General features: G+C 38.1%; 1 protein-coding gene across 2 annotated transcripts in view; it reads left to right on the top strand.

Moving 5' to 3' along the window:
• Nucleotides 1–2,730: 2,730 nt before the first annotated feature.
• NUP205 (nucleoporin 205) overlaps nt 2,731–18,269 on the top strand; it is a 50,915-nt gene continuing 35,376 nt past the window's right edge. The window contains exons 1-9 of one of the 2 annotated variants that reach the window (XM_032689618.1): nt 2,799–2,837; nt 7,176–7,308; nt 8,680–8,822; nt 9,829–10,000; nt 10,949–11,093; nt 12,000–12,159; nt 13,799–14,027; nt 14,191–14,355; nt 15,141–15,316. In XM_032689618.1, the coding sequence (XP_032545509.1) occupies nt 8,724–8,822; nt 9,829–10,000; nt 10,949–11,093; nt 12,000–12,159; nt 13,799–14,027; nt 14,191–14,355; nt 15,141–15,316 (1,146 nt within the window). In that variant the 5' untranslated portion in view covers nt 2,799–2,837; nt 7,176–7,308; nt 8,680–8,723. Of the gene's footprint in view, nt 2,838–7,175; nt 7,309–8,679; nt 8,823–9,828; nt 10,001–10,948; nt 11,094–11,999; nt 12,160–13,798; nt 14,028–14,190; nt 14,356–15,140; nt 15,317–18,269 lie in introns of both variants that reach the window. The other variant, XM_032689617.1, reaches the window with a different exon arrangement.

Here is an 18,269-nt window from a genome sequence, read left to right as displayed (position 1 = left end):
TGTATGGTATGGTGTATCTACATGCCTCTCTTACTTCATCCATACTAGGAGCTGTACTGTCACAACTATTTTGCATTAAAATACCACACTGCTGACAGAGAAAGAATATAATAAATGCTGTGCAGCTGGACCTAAATGTGGTATTTTTCTTCTGAAGTTCAGCTGCCCAATGACCTACCCCATGCCATCCACTATTTCAGGCTGGTGGTTTTTTTCTTGTTGCTATGGCCAACTGGCAAGGAGGGGAAAGAATTATCTGGAAATTTAAAATACTAAATCTGCAGTGGTTAGGAAGGATTTTTTCCTCCAACAGAGTTTAACAAAAAGTGTGTGCAATCTGGCTGCATCTGAATGCCAAAATAAATATGACAGCTCTTAATGCCTGGGAAAGGCTTTAAAAAAAAAAAAAGATTCAATTATTTATTTCTCTCTCTTCTTGAAAAACTCATGCTTCTTAAGGAAATGCAGCCTAGGAAATCACACTGTCTGCTAAGCTTCTTCAGTAACTTTTGAACCTGTTGCAATTTCTGAACCAGTTCCAACCTAATCTGATCAAAGGCTAAAAGGCTCAAAAACTTTGTGAAAATCAGAAAATGTATAAAGGAAAAAGATCAAAATTAGGACTGCTGTGCTTGGAAAGGTTGAAGCAAAACCTCAAGCTTTCCATTATGCTTGCTGTGGCACATGCATCTCCAAATTTATCAAGATACCTGCCTCTCATAGTCATGGGGCTTGGGGTGGCACGTGAGCAGCATAGGAGCAGAACTATGGCTTTACAGTGATGGGTGCACAGGAGAAGGTACAGGAATGCTGTACCCAGGTACCAAGGCTGCTTTAGTTCAGCTGCTTGTGGAATAACTTCTTATCTTCTATTTTCACCTCCTGCCTGGCACTCTTCCTTTCCTAGAATAAAATGAATAAGTCTATCATTGTCATTGCTATAGGACTAGTCTAGTTAATGGCTAAGAGTGGGAAAAGGTAAATCTCCAGGAAATATGGAGCCTTTGACTAAATCAACAAATTAGGCCCAGTTAATGAGAACTGATTAATCTATTGAACTCTGAAAGAAGCTGTTCTCGATAGGACAGAATTTTTTCCCATCTTTTCTAAAATTTTCTTTTCTCTCTCTTCTTCTGACTAATCCTTGTGAAACAGTTTCTCTGCTTTCCATCTCTTTTTTCTTATAGCTGCCTTGCCAACTCACTCTCACCCCAGGACCACTGTTCTCTCTGCCATCATATTATAGGGGAGATTCAGAGAAGCAAAGATAGTTAATTTGCCAATTTCCCCTGGGTCTAGTTCATTGGACAGGGTTTTGGAACCATGAAATACTGTCTTAATAAAGTTCAAGAGGGGAAACTATTGGAACTGAAAATGAATACTTTTGGTGGAATCTTTTATCCTGAAGGTAGTACAGGAGGGAATTTCTGGTAGAGAGTTGATTGCTACTGGGACAGAGGGTGGTAACTAAACCTTAGACACAAAATACTTCTAAGATACTGATATTTGCTCCTTAGCTCCAGATATGTATATGTACAGATATGTTTTTTGCTTTATTTTCTTCATGTCTGATACTTTAAATGCAGCTTTCTTCACAGGATAACTCCTATTAGGGCTGGGTTTATTTGGTTGGCTTTTTTTTTTTGGTTGGTTTGGGGGGTTTTTCTGTTTTTGTTTTTTTTTTTTTTTGTCCCTACACAAGATTGTAAACAAAAATTTTTTTTGAAGACTTCAGGCTGAAACCATAGAAACTGAAGCCATTCTAGTAATCTTTTTCTCAGTTTAAAAAAAAAAAATCTAATACATTTATCTCCTAGTGCAGCATCTGAATTCAGATATTTAACCATATTCAGTGAAAACAGCTTATAGGGCAGGGCTTGGAAGGAAAGCGCTGTACTCAGCGCTGGTGAGGCCACACCTGGAGTACTGTGTCCAGTTCTGGGCCCCTCAGTTCAGGAAGGATATTGAGGTGCTGGAGCAGGTCCAGAGGAGAGCAACTAGACTGGTGAAGGGACTCAAGCACAAGTCCTATGAGGAGAGGCTGAGGGAGCTGGGGTTGTTCAGCCTGGAGAAGAGGAGGCTCAGGGGAGACCTCATCACTCTCTACAACTCCCTGAAAGGAGGTTGTAGCCAGGTGGGGGTTGGTCTCTTTTCCCAGGCAACTATCAGCAAGACAAGAGGGCATGGTCTCAAGTTGTGCCAGGGGAGGTTTAGGTTAGATATTAGAAAGAATTTCTTTACGGAGAGGGTGGTCAGACATTGGAATGGGCTGCCCAGGGAAGTAGTGGATTCTCCGTCCCTGGAGATTTTTAAAAAGAGACTGGATGTGGCACTTAGTGCCATGGTCTAGTAACCGCAGCGGTAGTGGATCAAGGGTTGGACTTGATGTCTCGGAGGTCCCTTCCAACCCAGCTGATTCTATGATTCTATGAAAGACTCCCCTCAGAGAGGCATGGAAAACGAAGGGGCAAAGAGAAACTGAACGGCACGGAATTGATGTGCTATTTACATCAGAGGTGCGAAGGCGGGAATGCCGCCCGACACGATGAACCATCAGCCTGTGACTACAGCTCCCGTCAGCCCGGGCGCGGGGCCCGACCGCGGGGCTGCCCCTACCGCTGCCTTCGCGGCCGCTGCCGCTGTCCCCGCCGGAGCCGCTGGCGCGGGAGTGGCCGCTTCGTGATTGCCGCCGGCTGCGCTGTCCCGAAGCCGGGAAAGGCGGAAGTCGCGGGACGCGCTCCCGCAGCCCGGCGGATTGGCTGGGCCTTCATTAGGCGCCGGCGCCGCGACGCGCCTCCCTCTGTCCAAGATGGCGGCACCGTTGGCGGTAAATTCGGGTAAGAACAATCCAAGCGCGGGGCTGCGGCTCCTCCTCCGCCTTTCCCCGGCCGTCTTGCTCCCCGCCCGCGGGCCACCGGCCCTGCGCCCCTCCTCAGAGTCCGGGGAAGCGGGGGTGGCCGCCTGAGCAGGCTGGACGTGGTGAGGCTGCGAAGCAAGGCCCGAGCGGGCGGCGGGGAAGGGCTGCGGCGGTGCGGGCAGGCGGCGGGGAGAGCGGCCTCCCGTGCGGCGGTACCCGGGGCTCGGGCCCCCCAGAAGTGCCTGGCGATGGATCTCCGCGGTCAGAGCTGCCGCTGAGCCTGGGTGGTCCTAGCAGGGTGTGACATGAGGCAGCGAAGGCTCCTTGGTTCGAGAGGACTGTATAACTCAGTGCACATGAGATTAGGCAGTACATTGAGATGTATTGCTCTCATCTTAATGACGGTATTGCACTCATCTCTTAATGCTGTGAGCAATAAAAGGCAACTAAGAAATACGCTCAGAATCTTGCTCAGTAGTACACAGTGAGTGTGGAAATGCGAAGATGGTTTCTCATCCATTGACTAGGAGCATCAGGTTCATCCACGGTCCTTTTAGAGTGTGTCACAAGGAACAGTTTTGGGTTCCTAAGACGGCACTTGCCCAATACAACAAATACAAAAGGAAATGACTAGATAATCGGAGGTCATCGGGTGCAGTGCTTCTGTTCTTCCTCTTCTTTAAAGCAAGGCCAGCTCAATCTGATGGCTCAGGGCCTTATCTAAACTAGCTTTGAATACTTGTGGGGATGAAGATCCTCCAAGAGGTCTCTCTGGGCCTCCGTTCCAAGGTGTGACCACCCTCACAGTATTTTATTTTTTTTTTCCCCGGTGGCTGACTGGAAGTTTTGTTATTGCAGCTTGGGTCAGTTGCTGCTCATCTCCTGTGGTACCTCTGTCTGCTTTCTATGTGTATAGTGCCCTTCAGTAGTTAAAGAAAACAAAGCTCTCATCCCTCTTCAACTGTTCTTTGTGTAAGACTGAACAAGGTCAGTTTTTTTAGCCTTTCCTCATGCATCCTGTTCTTTTGGCTCCCTGTTTCAGTGTCTTGCTCTGAGGAGCCCAAAACCAGACACTGTACTAGAGTGAAGGATTCAGAAATGCTTTAAATAATCACTTCCCTGCATCTGCTGGCTACAGCTCTGTTAATACAGCCTGAGGCCTTAAGGCAGCCTTTGCTATGAGCGTATGCTGCTGACTTGTGTTCAGCTTCCTACCTACCAGGACACTTGGGTATTTTCCCATAAAGCTGCTCTAGCTGCTTGCTTGATCCCCAGCCTCTGCTGTTGCATGGAGTTATTCTGTCTCAGATGCAAGATGTTGCATTTGCTGTTGTTGAGCTTCATTGGGTTAACAGAGGGAGAATGGAGACCATGTGAAAAGCAGTTATTACTGGAATATAGGCATGGTCAAAATGTCCCAAAAGGTCTGTAACTAAGGTTTAGTATGTCTTAGTGACTAGTTAATAGAATTAAAACCTCCATTCCTTTGTCAAGCAGGGAGCAAATTTTACAGAAAAGATATTTTGATCTAGGTGAATGAATAACATCTCTGTCCTCTCACAGAAAAGCAGTAATAAAGCAAAGACCCTTCATCTGAAATGCATCTTTGTTAAAGTGAAAATCTGAGTAGTTAAAATGAGACTATGCTTTATTTATAAATTACATGGCAAGAGATTCTACAGCCTTATAATTAAAAAAAAATAGGGGAACAAAGAGTTTTGTACATGAAATATGAGAAAAAAAATAAAGCAGATATGTCAATAGAACTAATGAGGATTTTTGCCTTAGGTTATGTTGTGTTGTTTCTGGGGACAAACATAAGTCTGTACTGTGGCAAAAAGTTCAGGCATAAGCGTCACCTGCTGTTGTTGCCAAAAGAAGTAACTCATCCTGTCCTTCCTTGCTGGCCCTGGTGGGATGGTCAGCCTTTGTAAAACTAATAGTAATAGAAACAGCATAAATGGGAAAAAGTCAGTGTGGTTGCTAAAGTCCAACTTTTTTTCCATCCTAGGTGCTTATTCCTTTCTCTGCAATAATCCATCTTTGTGCTAGCATAGCTGATGCCAGCACAGAGCAGACTGGGTTGTAGATGTGATCCTGCTGAAAATAAACTCTTTTTTTGGATTAGCTTTGGTTAGAGAAGTTAGGTCCTTAATTTCTTTTAATGCCTTACAGTACATGTGTTTGGGCTGATGGAAAGGAATTATGTGCTAGGGACAAGAGCAAATAGATGGGCCAGGAAAATAGTTGAACAGTTTTTGGCAGACACTGTGTATTGCTGCTGATGTTTATTGGACTCGGTAATGTAATAAGAGTGAAATAAATCTCTACACTCTGAAGTTTATGTGGGAGAGCCAGTTACAGTCTAGAGTGTGAAATTATTCATCCAATAGTAGCTATTTTTAGTTAAATTTGTCTAGACAGGGATAACATCGTATGGTTAAAACCCTCTGATGCTCAAAAAAGGCAGAGAGTTTGTCCTTTTTTACAGGTTTTCCTGATACAGCCATACTGGTACTTCTAATTGTGTTATGAATGATGATGGGTTTTGTTAGTACTGAGTTTGGGGTGAGAGGGTTTGTTTTGTATTTATTATTGTTTTGTATGATTTCTTCTTTTGCAACAGAGTAAAACTGACAAAGTTTTGTTGCTGCCAAGTCACCACTGAAAGCAGTGGTCTTGCTCAGAGACTTGCTTCTATCTCTGTGCTCACTTTGCTACACTTCCACTTGGCTTATCCTGCCTTATTATTCGGGGAGCATTTTGTGTTACTGTGAGGTGGTGCCTTGGTTGCATAAAAAGGAGGGGCATCTTTACATCACGGTAGCTACCTTGCTGTCTTAACATAAGCAGCCTGGTCAAGAAGGGGTGCAGATACATTTCACTTCAGTAAACCTTGAGAGGTTTACCATAAGACTTAGAGTTAGAAGGAGCTACACCATGATAAAATGTTGCCTTTGTACTTGATTTTATACCATAGTGTTACCTTGTACATTAAAAAGGAGAAAAAAAAAAGTTAAGGCAATTTTAGATTAAATGCTAATGCTTTTGCATATAGGCTACTCTGCAAGGCATAATTCTATTTTATCATTTCTCCAGAGACATTCCTCCTCAGTTTAAGTCTCTGCTGTTCCCTACCCACTTGTTCATTCCCTCTGTGCTTCAGGCATTGGTCTTTCAGTTGGTTTTATGACTAGCTGGACCACTTTCTTACCTGTGTTAATGAGAGCTCTGATTTTTATAAACCATGTTGAAAGAACTCTGGAACATGTTGCTTTTCCCCCCCCTTCTTTGATTTCAATCATTTGACTAATGTGACTTGTAGTGTGGTCTGTCAGAGTAAACAAAGCAGGTATGTCCATGGTTGGGAACAAGTGGCTCTGAGTGAAGGAGGACAGCAACCTCTTAAAGCAGCTTTTCAACTAGGAAAATTGCAGCATGCAAAAACCACCACTATTTTATGATACCTTTGGGTCAGAAACCATCTCAGTAACACATAACAGTGCCTGCAATCAGTTTTTACATGGTAGCTTGAAGGCAAACCATAAAATTGGCAATATAATTTATCTTATAAATTTAGCAGTGACTTGTGGTGTGCAAAGTCTGAAAGTTTCACAAATACAAATGACATCTAGCAAGGGAAACACTTAGGTACCTCTATTTAATATTGGGTTTAAAATTTTGTGGGGTTTTTTTTAATGGGATAATACTAGGTGGTACAAATTTTCCATCTACATGGGTTTCAGTTTAGACAACAGTTCTGGTTGAAGTGTGAAGACTAGTTTGGTGTACTGTTTTCATGATTCCCGATGATAAAGAGACTTCTAGTGCAGTATTCCTGCTACAGGGTTTGGGTTCTGAATGATACAGTTTCTAGTAAGGAAGAGATCATTCAGCTGTAGTACTAAATTCAGGTCTGAAATATGCAAAAGAAACTTCTCAATGTAGAGAAAGAGGTGAGGTGGTATTTTTAGAGTAGAGTCAGACTTCTCTAATTTATTTGAGCTTCCTAGCTTCTAGAATAATCTGGTCTCTTCTAAACATAGGTAATACTTTTGTTGATCTATTTCTGGTAAAGGAATTCATGTCTTTATGAACCTCTTTTACAGAATATTAGCAGCAAATGTGTCTTAGGTGTCAAAAGTACTTGTCTTTATTTATTTTTTAAATTAAGAGGAGAGAGATGAGTTAATATGAAAGAGTATCATTAGGCTTATATTGCCTTTAATCTTACGGTTTTAGTTTCTAATTTATATTGTTCTACACAGACTGATGAAAAGAGGCAACAAATTTTGACAGCACTGCTCTTCATTTTCAGTTCCTCATATATTGGATATTTCTTTGGTTATGTCAAAAATAGAAGGCCTTGCCAAGTTACATTCAGATTCAAGGTCGGCTGTCCAGTTCTTAGTTATCCCTTAATCTTACCAAAGTGGATGGAATTCAGGCAGGTAAGGTTGAAAGATTAGAAGTTGTCCACAGTAAGTCCTCAATATCCTTCCTCTTTCTGTCAGGAAACTTTTCAAAGTCATAGTGGAACTTCTATTAAATTTGGCAGCTAACCATTTAGCCAGGAAATCTGTATGAGGAACCTGGAGAAGCAGAATAGGTTGACAGGGAGAGTGTGCTGGGATATATAAACATAAAACATAACTTGGGAGCTTTACAACTCTATTACTTGTTGATGCTACACCTCGTAATTCACAATAAGATGCTTCCACACCTTCAGTACAAGTCATTTGCATGGACAATTTGTCCTAATGTAATATTCTAAAGATATTACTTAATATTACTAAAACTGGGAAAATAGGTAATCTGGGGGGAAAAAATCAAGAAATGGAAAAATCTACCTGTGTTAGTATTTCATGCCCATTTTGCACTTGTAAGAGTGCCTCAGTCACTTCTAAGGTCATGTATTCATTTATAGCTACTCAGCGTGAATGGCTTCACATTTAAGTGTGCTTGTAGGCTGTGGCAGTCTTTGGTCTGACATTCTAGAAATACTTTGAGGCTTAGGAGATTTCCGTTTTCCATTGTTGGGAGTGATTTCAGTTTTAGTTTGAGTAATCAAAGGATTTTGTTCTCTCTCAACAGATAGTGTTTTTCTCCTATTATTGAGGTAGGACTTTACACCCCTTCCAGTTGACTAGCTCAGTACACTGGTTCACCTCTGACAATGTAGGAGCAATAAGGGTGATTAAATATTTGCTTTTGATTAAACTGCTATTTTTTTTTTTCCCAACTTGCTCATGCAAATAATAATCTTTGGAAATGGTTGAAACCATTTTTCTTTAGCTGTCTGCTGTAATCCCAGAGTACCATACATTTGATTTGATGGGTTGTTTAGTTTATAGTGAAGGTGGTCCTTTTCTGGAGTGTTCTGTAGAAGTGGTAGTCACAGTCCTGGAGGGATTTAAAAGAAATGTAGTTGTGGCACTTATGGACGTGGTTTAGTGGTGGACTTCGCAGTGCTGGGTTAGTGCTTGAACTCAATAATCTTAAAGCTCTTTTTAAACCTAAGTGATTGTATTGTAAATATCTTTATAAGATGACTTTCAGCTCCAGAACTTAGGTGCATACATCATCTTTTCTACTTCTCTAGCTTCCTAAATGCAATTAGGTTTTATATCAGACCGTCACTGTTATTTTTTTTTTGCCTTAAGAAAGGAAAATATGCTTTGCTTGATGGGCATAACTGTCTATACTGTCAAGCTGGGAGTAACAGTAAGTTAAAAAAGAGTCTACTTATTGAAAACAGTGAATAAATAATTTTTTTTGTTTTTTTCTCGATTTCAAGTACATTGTTTTATTTCTTCTTTTAGCTGCCAGCTTGTGGGGTCCATATAAGGACATATGGCAGACTGTAATGAATGCCATTTGGAAAAGGCAACCTGAAGCTGTTCATCGTCTTGACCAGGTTTTAAAGAAACACAAATCTGACTTCATCTCTCTCTTCAGAAATCCGGTACTGGGCTAATGCTGTTTTGTGGAATGACTTGGAGAGTTGATGATTTAATCTGTCTTACAGTGTTGTCTTACATACCATTTAGACTCTGACCATTCATTTCATTCTACATTTTTACAGTACGTAATGCAGATGTGTTATGCCAGTCTTGTGCTGCTGTAAGAATACAAATAGCTTGAATAATACATATTATTTTGTGTCTTTTACAGGATGATGTTATCTATGATGTATTGTTTTCTCTCATTGTTTGAGTGCTATTTTGAAAGGAAAAGTAAAAAGTAAAAGTATCTGATGATCCATCAGTCACCTATTGGCTTTTTTTTGTTATTCTTGTGTGTCTGAAATAAAGCACCAAACTATTTTGTCTGGTTTTGGTCCATGCTCATATTTCAGTCTGGTTAACGAACACACAGAACAGGTGAACACATGAATTTAAAAATTACAGTATGTCTTGTTAGGAATGTCAGATGATGTGGAAAACCTCACTGCTTCTTGGCTGATGGATCACAACCAGAAATAAATCTTCTTTTAGTGGTGTTACTTCTGCAATAGCAGGCAACTCTTTTAACTGATAGGTCAGAAAATTTAAGTCAGCTGTAGAGTTTTGTCAGTATATTTTAGCATCTCAGTTTAATGGAAAAAGAATGATGTAGAAAATAGCAGTTGGGAGTAACACAATAGTTCTGATCGTGGATGTCTTTCATGGAGCTGTTGAGAATTATATTAAAGTTTACTTTCAGTCTCCATTATTCTGAGTAAACTAAAAGTCAGCACATTGTATAAGATTATTTTTGGTACGTTCTCACAAAGAGACCACTACTGTGCAAGTGTGAAGCATTATTAGGATGCCTTTACTATCTCTGTGTTTAAAAACACTGCCTTTGTTTTTATGGTTACAACCTAACCTGTCAGAACAGTATTTGTGAGAAAGGATTAATGTGTAAATCTTTATTCAGTATTTGTTCTTGCCATTTTGAATAACTTCCGATGCTTGTTTCTCTTGCAGCCAAAGAATGTTCAGCAGCATGAGAAAATTCAGAAAGCAAGTACAGAAGGAGTTGCTATCCAGGGTCAGCAGGGAACTAGGCTCTTGCCAGAGCAACTCATCAGAGAAGCCTTTATCCTCAGTGACCTCTTTGATATTGGAGAGTTGGCAGCTGTTGAACTCCTTCTAGCTGGTGAGAAGGGAAAATATTTAAGAGCTGGAGAAATACAGCTTAAATAGGGCCTTCTTATTTAAGTGTATGCTTAACATGAACGAATGATCAGTGAAGGCCTTAGCTTCCTAACATAGAAGGTTCCTAAGGAGAAATCTACTCTCACTGTAAAGTAATATGATAGCAGTGTTCTGAAACTTAATGTTCATACATGCAGCTATTTCAAAAGGGGGAATATTTTGAGGAGGTTTCATGGTTTAATTTCTCTGTCATTGAATTTAAACATAATTTTAAAATTATTGACTTAGAGTTTTTCCATAAAGCAGTGTAATGGATATTGGTTCTTTAAACTATGTATTAGTTATATTGATATGTGACTGTTTGGTTCATAATCTAATAACTGATTAGTAAGAGAAGTGTTCTGGAGAGTGATACATTCTTTGCATGTAGAAGATTGATTTTAGAGTTTAGATGTAATTGTCAGTTATCATTACTAGCTACTGTTCATCGTTTAACTTTTAAAAATTCATTGAAGAAGTAGCTTGCAAATTTGTCAACCTTAGCAAGCCATCTTCAAGTCAGCCTCTCTTTCAATTTTGAACTTGAATTTTTGATGTAAATTCTGGCAGAAATTTTAATTTTGAATAAAGAGATTTTTATGATAATCAGCTAGAATTGATTATGAAGATGGGTACATATCAGTTGCAAATACCATTTGGACTAAGATGTGTTTGGCCTTACACTTTTTTTTTTATTTTTGATGTTTTAATAGTTGAATATTAATTCTAATAATAGCACACAAAATATGTGTGATTTAAATGTCTAAAAGAAATCCAAGTAATATTGAAGGACCACAGTTGCTTTGAATGCTGTATTTGTATTTCAATTAGAAATACAGAGATACAGAGGTGTTGTCAAAGTGTGTATGTTCAGCTTTTTTTGACTTTTCTATGCATTTTCTTTCCCTAGGAGAACATCAGCAACCTCATTTTCCTGGTCTTACAAGAGGTCTGGTGGCAGTTCTGTTGTACTGGGATGGAAAAAGATGTATTGCCAATTCACTACGAACCCTCATCCAGTCACGCCAAGGCAAGACATGGACATTGGAACTCAGGTCTGTATTAGGGTGATGAGCTGATCAAAGCTCTTTGTTTTGGATGCTTTTAGGACTAATTAAACTGAAGAGAATATGTATATTCTCACATTTGTTTGTTTTTCATAACCTGATGCAACTGCTTTCATGTTCTTTTTTTAAGCATAATGTTAAAGTTTCTTGCACATATTTTTTATTGGGTTATAAGGATATGATATGTGTTTTACTTTCAATTCTTTCATGCTACTTCACCCTTTGGCAGTGTTTTGTTTCAGAAACCCTCCCAGTAGGTGTTGCTCTAACTAGTGTTGATTAATCACTATTTGAGAACCTTGCAATGTTCTGACTTCCTGCGTACTGCAAAATCAGAGAACTGGGCTCTTGCCTTTATTTAAAGGAATGTACTGTCTACTGGTGAACATTAAATGCTATTTTTTTCACTTTGAAAAAGAAAGCAATACACTTTGCTAACTTCCAGTGCACAGTGACTGATTGACTACAGAAAGATGAAAAGATGTGTTCTAGTGTAAATATAAATTCTGAAACATAACATAAATGATTACATTAGAATTAGCTTTACCACTTCAGTAGAGTTCAGAATCTGGATAACTGCATTTACTAGTGAGTTATGTGCATCTCACGTATAGGACTTTTTCCTTTGAATAGAAATCTTAACTAGCTGATCCCCACTGTATCTCATATTCCATGTTCCTGCACCTGCAGGAGTTACCTAAAGATTTTGTATCCATTCAACATAATGTCTTGAGAGGGTACTGCTTACTAATTAGTGAGGCACATCTTTCTGTATATAATTTATTTGTACATTTTTTTGTTATCAAATATATTTGGTGGGATTCATTATTTTAGACTTCCTTTGTGACTGGGAAAGTATGATTAATTGTTAAATTTATATTCTTTCTGTTATAGTCAGGAGTTAATTTCCATGACAACACGCTTTACAAATGACTTAATGGAGCAGGGTTTGACTCAGAAGATCCTTACACTTGTGTCTCACATCGATTTGAACAATGAATTTGATAAACTCCAGAGAGAGCGAGGATTGGGCAGTGAGAAGCATCGAAAAGAGGTAAATACTCCCTGAGTGTGAATATTTTTCTGTATTACTGAACAGATTAGAATACAGTTAGACCATCAAGAGTTCTCTGCTTTTGCAAGGTCTGTTACTGTCTGAGAGATCAGAGTAACTACTCCACGGGTTGTGCGATATGAGTGTGGGATCCAGGTTGCTTCCTGCATTTCTCTTTTGCTTTTACTTCAACATGCTGGGTCATGCCTTGTTTTAAGTGATGTGTAACCAAGGACAGTAAAAAAGTAAGCACAATATTTATGTGTAGTTTTTTTTAAAAAAATGACACTAACTGCTGCAGCATATTTTTTCTAGCAGGAAGATTGTAAACATCACTGCTGTAATTTTTGAACTTCCTTCTAATGGGTGATCCATTTAAAAATTATTCTATGTAATAATGAGTCAATTTCTTTTCCACCAAAGAAAGGATTAGTTTGACACTTTTGCTATTTATCTAGAAACTATGCAAAGATTATCCTTCTCATTTACCTAAATTATCTTAATTTACCTTAATTTTACCTCAAAATCCATTTAATGCTTTACATTAGCAGGTTTTTTTCTTTGTATTAGATGGAATACCATATTTCCCTCTGTATTGATTAGAACTGTTATTCTGCTGGAGTCTGTTCACAAATCTCTTGCTATGTTAAATGTTGAAAAGTTTCTCTCTTCATCACCATGAATATGATTTTACAGGATATAAAATGCTCATAGCACTTTATTTTTTATTTAACCAGGTACAATGGATATAGGATAAGAATGTCGCTAGAAGCTCATAATTTAGCTAAATAAAATGCAGTTTTACAAAGACCATTATGAAAAATTGTAATTGCCTTTTTTTTTCTTAACTTCCACTGTGTTCATAAGACTTTAAGCAGTTAAAACTCAGCCTGGGAGGAGGAATGACATTAAATGAGATAAATGTTTGTTCAAAACCAGGTAATTTTGGTGTAACTGTTAGAAAAAAGACAAACTTTGTTTTCAAGAACTGTTGTGCTTACTTGTGTTGTAGCTTGCAATAATCTGCCAAATAAAAAGAAAAATACTATTTTTAGTATGAAAATGCTTGGTAACCTTTATGTTGGGCTTCATATTTGTTCCATATATGATAGGGGATGATAAATTTAATTTATGTTTATATTCTAAAGTTGATATAAACATTTTGTCTGAGGGAAGGAATTTCTAATTTTAAATGTTTTTCTTATTTCTCAATGTCTTACGTGTTAGGTATTTGTATAGTCAGTTGAGGGCATCTCTTTTGAGGTAAGGGAAAGACTATGACCTTATCTGGAGATAACTGCCAGTGCAGTTGTGTGATTGGGAAATGTAGCTTCTGTGTGATACATTTACAGCTATATAGGTTCTATATAGATTCATGTCTCCTGACCTTGACAGGGATGCTGGTTTGCATGTGGTCATATTCCTGGGTATCCACTCACACCTCATGTGAAATACGTGGGAATATGAATGCAGTTAACAAGCAGAAGTGTGCCTTTGTTGTTTAGCAGTTAAACCCAACATTTTCTGTAGCTGCTGTCTTTAGAGTAATTTTTAACTTAGCCTAGTCATCATGATTGACTGAGAAAGACTGTGTTACTAGAGTACTATATTCACCCTTTGTTTGATTTTTCTTCTAAAGGTTTCTGACCTCATTAAAGAATGCCGACAGTCACTGGCTGAAAGCCTGTTTGTCTGGACCTGTCAGTCACCACTGAGCAAGGATGACACTCTAATCCTCATAAGTTACCTTGAAAAGGTAACAGTGGAAGCTGATGGCTCGTTGGACGGTGTGAACTTGTCTCTTCTCATGGCTCTCCTTTACTGCTTTGATGTCAGCTTTCTGGAACAAGGCACAGAGGATCGCGAAGGTAATGCTGGGAGGTTTCCCAGATGTTACATTGTACAGATGGATAAATTGTTATTTAAACAATTTCTTTATTGATCAGTAGCAGATAGACAGGATTTTGCGTATTTGTTTTCAAATTCATTTATTGGGTATTGGTTTTGTGTTTGTTTTTGTTGTTCTTCAAGATTTGATGCACCGGCTCCCTCTGCTAGCAGAAAGACAGTACATAGCAACGATACACACTCGTCTTCAGGAATCCCAGCCTTGGAAATTACCAGGCCTGCAAGCTACTGTTAGATTAGCTTGGGCACTGACATTAAGAGGAATATCCCAATTATCTGATGTGACAGGTAAATTACCCTAAAGTGCAGTTCTTGCACATTAGTATTCAGCTTGCAAGTCGTGTAAGTCAAAGTATCTATTACCTTTCCGAAGTGCTAGTATTTACCTTTGTGATAAAATTACCATTGACACTCCTTAAAGCTTTCTCAGCATGTGAGTTTGGTTGTCAAGAATTGAATTGCTCTGAAATGTACACAGATTTAGAAGTAATTGGTTATTAGAAAGTAATATTGCATAGTGCCTCATTGAAGTGAAAGAGATTTTAACATACTGGAAAATTCAAAGATTGTGTTTTCAGCTTTAGTAACATTTGAACGCTTGATTAAGAATAGATTTCTAATTACGGGTTTTTTTACATCTGTACATGTTAAACCTCAGTATCTTGAGAGGATGAATCTATTTATAATTTTGGTTTTTTCCTCTCTGAACTTCACAAGATTTCCAGGCTTCCTACTAGGTCAAAATTGAGTCTACTCCAGAATATCTATTAAAGAAAATGCAAACATTATAATTAATGTTTAGTTAAGGTTGTTTTGTGATTCTTGGTTCACTACCTTAGTTTTTTTTGGGTAAATGGGTTATGCATTTTAACACTTCTTAAAGCAGAAAGTTGAGGTCCTCACCTACCATTGATTTATCTTTTTCCAGTCTAGTGTTTTCCTGTATGGTAGAAAAAACACAGTTGATAGAAGCATGTAAATTCGCAGGTCAGCTGGATATCCTGAAATATGTTTTGCTTGTTAACAGATTATTGTTATTTATTTTTTACCCTCTTGTGAATTTTGTTGCCCAGCTCTTGCAGAATTCACTGAGGCAGATGAGGCAATGGCAGAGCTAGCCATTGCTGATTATGTCTTCCTGTTCCTGACTGAATCTGTTGTGGGGTCTGAAAATTTCTACCAGGAGGAATTTTACATTCGCAAAATTCATAACCTTGTCACGGACTTCCTTGCACTCATGCCAATGAAGGTAGGTTGTTTATGTGAACAGCAGTTATTGAGAAATGTGGGTATCTCTTCTATATTTCTAACATTTGGACAGGTAGCGTAGAGATTCAGACATGACCCTCAGCTTGAGGCCCTGCAGTTCAGAAAACTTGTTCACTTCATGAAAGTCATAATGTTTGGGGTTTGTTTTCAATACTGAAGTAGAATGTGATTTTTAAAATCACATTTTAAAACTTCAGTATGATAAGATTTGCAAAAGAAACTTCTGTGGTGGAAGTAGTTTTGTTTTACCTGATTAAAATAGAAATGAATGCTGAAATTGATGGCTATGCCTGTGGGTATTGATATACAGACAGTAGTGTAACCTAAATTAACTTAGGGGTTTTGTCTCTCATTTTTAATTTATTCTTTTACTAATGGTCTTTTCCATACTTATGGGGAGGGATTCTGCTTTTTCAGTAGTATCAGTTGTTGAGAAAATAAGCAACCTTTTTCAGTAGAACAGTAAAAATGCTGTAAAAGGGTTGAAAAAAAAGTTTGAAGCAATTACAACAGTTTCATTTGTGCAATATCTTGTGATTAGACATGGAAAATCAAAATTCTATGAAAACACATTCAATTGATGGAGACTTTATTTTGTGGCCTTCATTGTGTTGAGCTTGTAGTTAGAATTGCCAAACAGTTACTTTTTTCAATGTGCAAAAAGGAAGATTGAAAACGGTATATTTTTTGTTGTAACCTCACAGAATGTGAACAATATTGGCAGGAAAACCAGTATTTGAGCCTCAAGAATCTTTGAGGGCATATATGAACATGTTGTAGACAGCTTTTAGATTTAATCATAATTTATTTATAATCCGTTGATGTTGCATGTTGTTTTCTCAAGCTGTCTTTTAAACCCATAGAATATCCATAAAGCAAGTATAATGTCAATTCCAACAGGTTCATGTTGATAAATTACAGCTATATTTCTGCTGCAGTGGCTACCTCCATACAACACTTATTATGTTAACAGGCTTTGGACATGCTTTGAAGGCTGCACACATCCGGTGTTTTCTGTAATACAAACACAGTAGCCCTTAGGAATATATGGGGAATATGTGAGGTGTATTTTGTGAAATTTCCTTAAACAATCTGGCAGTTCTTCATTGGATGGTGTTGCTTTATGAAAGATGAAGTGTCTCCCTGTAATGATACCAGTTTTTATTAGAGATATAAGGTAGATCTTTGAATGACAGTTGAAGAGCTGGAGACTGACTCTGGCTGAGGTTTCTGCCTTATTAGATTTAGAACAGACATGACCCTGTCTCTGTATCCACAGAACTGCCTGAAAATCCCAAGGCTGTTGTTTGATTTCTTGGTACATCTCATCTTTATTGCATTATGGAACTGGATTCTTTATCTCTGCGAAGTTTTTCTTTTCCATTTCAGTTATTTTTGCTTTGGCTCAGGTTTGCAGTTAATTGTAGCTAATGCCTGAAGATGAAGAGAGATTTTCATTACAACTAAGATTTTGTAATACAGGATATAAGCCAAAATCAGACCATTGGCTCGTATTCCAGTTCGAGAGAAGCCAATACTAGTGGTTTCACAGGAAAGACTTTGTTAGCAAGCAATTGGAATATAGCCCTGCAAGGCAACTTTTTGTCTTAACTGCTGTTAGGTAGTGGTTGGATTATGTCCTCAACTGTTTCTACTGAATTTCAAATTTTAGATAAAGAGAAGTGTCTGTGTTGCTGGATCTTTGTTTTGTTTTGTATATCTGCATTAACCTTTGTTCAGTTTTTTTTAAATCTGTAAGTCAGCATTTTAATTAATTCCTCCTTATAGTTTTAGCATTTATGCTGCTTGCCAGTGAGGATTTGGGTAAATCTTTTGGTTGATTGCATTACCTTCATTCAGAAATTGATAATTGGCTTTAGTACCTCTAATAATTCATTATTTCATTTACCAGTTCTGTTCTTGTTCAGTTAGTATACTGATTTTAGCTAGTTTACTCTGATGCTTTCCACAGTTATTTCTAGTTTTAAATATTTTTTCTTTTTCATTATATTATTATTTTTAAATTATTTTTTCTTAAAGAGACACAATTATTTTGCTACTCGTTCAATTTTGGACATTAAGATACTGTAGACCATGAACCAGTCTCTGACTGTAACCGTGTTTTAATTTTTGATGTGTTGAATCGGTTGCTTACTTCTGTTTCTTGATCCTCAGTGTCTCCTTAATATTTAACAGAACTTGACTTTTCATCTTGTGTCTGTTTGCTTTCTATAAGCTGCTGATGGGGTGTCATGTCAAAAACTTTTTTATTTTAAATGTCAGCTGTTTTTTGTTTGGTAATTAGCTTTTTCAACACAGAGAAGTTTAAGATGCTGATTAAATGGCTATTTTTTAAATGCTGCAGTTCTTCTTCCCCTCCCTTTTTTCTTTTTTATTTCCTATTGTGTTAATAGACATGGTAATGCTTTTAGTTGAGGCAGACTGGGTCCAAAGTAATTATATCAGTTCAGAACTTTTCAAATCATGAAGTAACTGTAAGTAGAAGTAGCCTTTAATGGTGAAGAAAGGTGCAATCCACAGATCTATATAAAGAAAACATTATTTTGCTGTGTTTTGTGTTTCTTTTCACTCTTTGAGAATAATGGTCCAACATTGAACCTAATGCATCTGGCTTTTAAATTAAAAAGAGGAAAAGGATCCACCATCTAGGGCCAAACCAGAGGATCTGATGAAGTCAGTTAGGAAAAACTCCCGTGGTGTAAATTCAGGGCCTTTGCTGTGCACTGAGGACCTTGGCAGTAAGAAAGTAATAGAATATATCTTCGTATGCAAGCTCTTGGGGGGAGAGAGGATTGAAAAAAATATAAAATTTTATATTCTTGTCATGTACATGCAAGTGCATTGGCTTCCTTAGTTTTCGATAGACCATATAGACAAGTGTTCTGTTCTGTTTCTGTTCTGTTTCATTCTTA

This window comes from Chiroxiphia lanceolata, chromosome 5 (assembly GCF_009829145.1).
Source record: "Chiroxiphia lanceolata isolate bChiLan1 chromosome 5, bChiLan1.pri, whole genome shotgun sequence".
Lineage (NCBI taxonomy): Eukaryota > Metazoa > Chordata > Aves > Passeriformes > Pipridae > Chiroxiphia > Chiroxiphia lanceolata.
Note: the sequence above shows the minus strand (reverse complement) of the source record. Positions and strands in the feature narration are given on the sequence as shown.